Below are 2,383 nucleotides of genomic sequence, written 5' to 3' on the forward strand. Positions count from 1 at the left end.
TCGCTACACCAACAGTCCTGCCTGGAAATACACAGAGAGCAGCGCTTATTCAATGAGCAGCAGACTAAACACATCCAAAACTGAGGACAAGGAGTCTACGTATTCTTGTGTTGTCAGACATGAGTCCTCTGAAACGCCGTTTGAAAGCACTATAAAGGATGTTTTTGGTGAGCTGAGAATTAACACTTAGTAACAATGAGGTTCACTGGTGTTCATTGCAAAAAGTTGAAAAAAGAAACTGTGTCAATTTAGAAGGCTACAGTTGTTATTTCAATGTATCAGATAAATATTTAATTAACATTAAAGGAAATCAGACCTGATATCTTCAGATACACAGTATTAAAGGACTCTGATCAGGATCAGGGTAAAAAAAACTTCATCTGAACATCTCTACATTGTAGTCTGTTATTCTTCTCAAGTCTCTGTGTTGCTTAAAGCACAAAGGTTATGAAGTAAATAGGCATATCACCTTTGATATAAAAATTGTAAATGTTTCCTGATTTTTCTTGCTACATGACCTTCCTCAGTACAAATTCATGACGAACTTTAATAACTCTTTTCCCCAGCCACAGTGACCTACAGCCAACCTTCAGCCACCTTGCTCCAGGGCTCTGGTGAACTTGTGTGCCTGGTCTTCGGCTTCAGCCCTGCATCTATTAGCATCACTTGGTTTTCTGGTGACACCAAGGAACTGTTGGACTACAACACTAGTGAACCCATCAGAGGCCCAAATGGAAAGTTCAGCATCCAAAGCCACCTTCGTCTGTCCCATGGCAACTGGTTCCCTGGGGCAGTCCTCACCTGCAGGGTGACACATGAGAACACCACCCAATCCCTGAATATATCTAAACCAGGTGCCGGTTCCTCCGTTCATCCACATCTTTCTTGCATGTTAAAGACTGCACTTACTAGGTTAACCACACATTTAAACACATTTGTGAGACTGTTTGGTAACTTGGGTTATTTTCTTAATATTTCTTTGCAGTTCCTATTCCACTTTAACAAAGTTAATGCAATAGTTAACTGACAAATCTCATTTATTTCACAGGCACGTTGGAGGGCTGTCATTTCTTAGATGAGATTATGCATGCTGATGTGAACCAAGACACAGATGTGGAAAGCTGGTATATGGCTTTCACTTTCCTCTTTTTTTTCCTCATCTCCGTCATCTATGGTGTCTTGGCTACTGTGATTAAGGTAAGTAATCCTCCAGTACAATATTTCAACTGTATGACTTTAATATCTCTGCTATGTTTAATATTGTCATGACAATATTAACATTTTAGGCAGTTTGAATGTAACTGTTTTTATGTTGATACAAAACAAATCTGTCACCAGATCCAATATATTCCATATGTTTTCTCCTTTTAGACTAAATGATGATGACTCCAGGACAGATTAATGATCCAAATGGGAACATTTGAGGATTTTTGATGGTCTTACTTTTTGTAAACTGTAATTAATTAATTTTTCTTTTTACATTTGTATAATATTTTAGAAATGATTCATACTGTATTAATTTCTTTTTTGTTTCAGTCACTTTGAGATTCAAATACATGTGTAACAAATATTCTGTCACTGGACTCATTCATGCATTCAGCAAAATAAAGATTTAAATCTGGAAAACAAAGATTGTCTCATTGATTACAATAAAACATATTAAAGCTGCAAGCAGCGTTGGGCGGGCCCTCGCACATGTAGCGCGTCGGGGTGTGAGGCTGTGAATTTGCTACGTGCTTCGGACAATGCATGAAGGTGTTAAACCTCACTTCCTGTGTCCCCTTTGTGGCGCTACATAGCACTTGGCGCTATGAATATAAATTAATATTGGCGTGTAGATATGTTCAGGGTGGGACAGTTATCAAGCACGTAAAGTTTTATTCAGATGTGAGCATGTACATTGAAGTTACAACAACTTCCTGTGTCATGGCAAAGAGTTGATCTTTGACGCCACGCCACGGACACGCCCATTGACGAAAACTCACAGATAGCACAACTTTTCATCGTCAATGCCTTTAGAAGGCACAGCAGAAATTTGAATTCGGTTCGACTAAATCCCTAGGAGGAGTTCGTTAAATTCAATTCAATTCAATTCAATTTTATTTATATAGCGCCAAATCACAACAACAGTTATCTCACAGCGCTTTTCATAAAAGAGCAGGTCTAGACCGTACTCTGTGATGATATTTACAGAAGCCCAACAGTTCCCACCAAGAGCAAGCACTAGGCGACAGAGGCAAGGAAAAACTTCCTTTTAAGAGGCAGAAACCTCGAGCAGAACCATGGCTCAGGGTGGGCGGCCATCTGCCTCGACCGGTTGGGGTGAGAGAGAGAGAGAGAGAGAGAGAGAGAGAGAGAGAGAGAGAGAGAGGCAGCCTGCCTA

The 2,383-nt window shown here is 39.9% G+C and overlaps 1 gene segment (V, D, J or C); it reads left to right on the forward strand.

Annotated features, from left to right (window-relative positions):
- Positions 1–7: 7 nt before the first annotated feature.
- LOC123987177 lies at positions 8–1,545 on the forward strand. The segment is given in 4 exon segments: positions 8–167; positions 567–854; positions 1,049–1,197; positions 1,372–1,545. Coding segments are annotated over 4 exon segments (561 nt in total).
- Positions 1,546–2,383: the final 838 nt, after the last annotated feature.

Source organism: Micropterus dolomieu, linkage group LG02 (assembly GCF_021292245.1).
Source record: "Micropterus dolomieu isolate WLL.071019.BEF.003 ecotype Adirondacks linkage group LG02, ASM2129224v1, whole genome shotgun sequence".
Taxonomy (NCBI): domain Eukaryota; kingdom Metazoa; phylum Chordata; class Actinopteri; order Centrarchiformes; family Centrarchidae; genus Micropterus; species Micropterus dolomieu.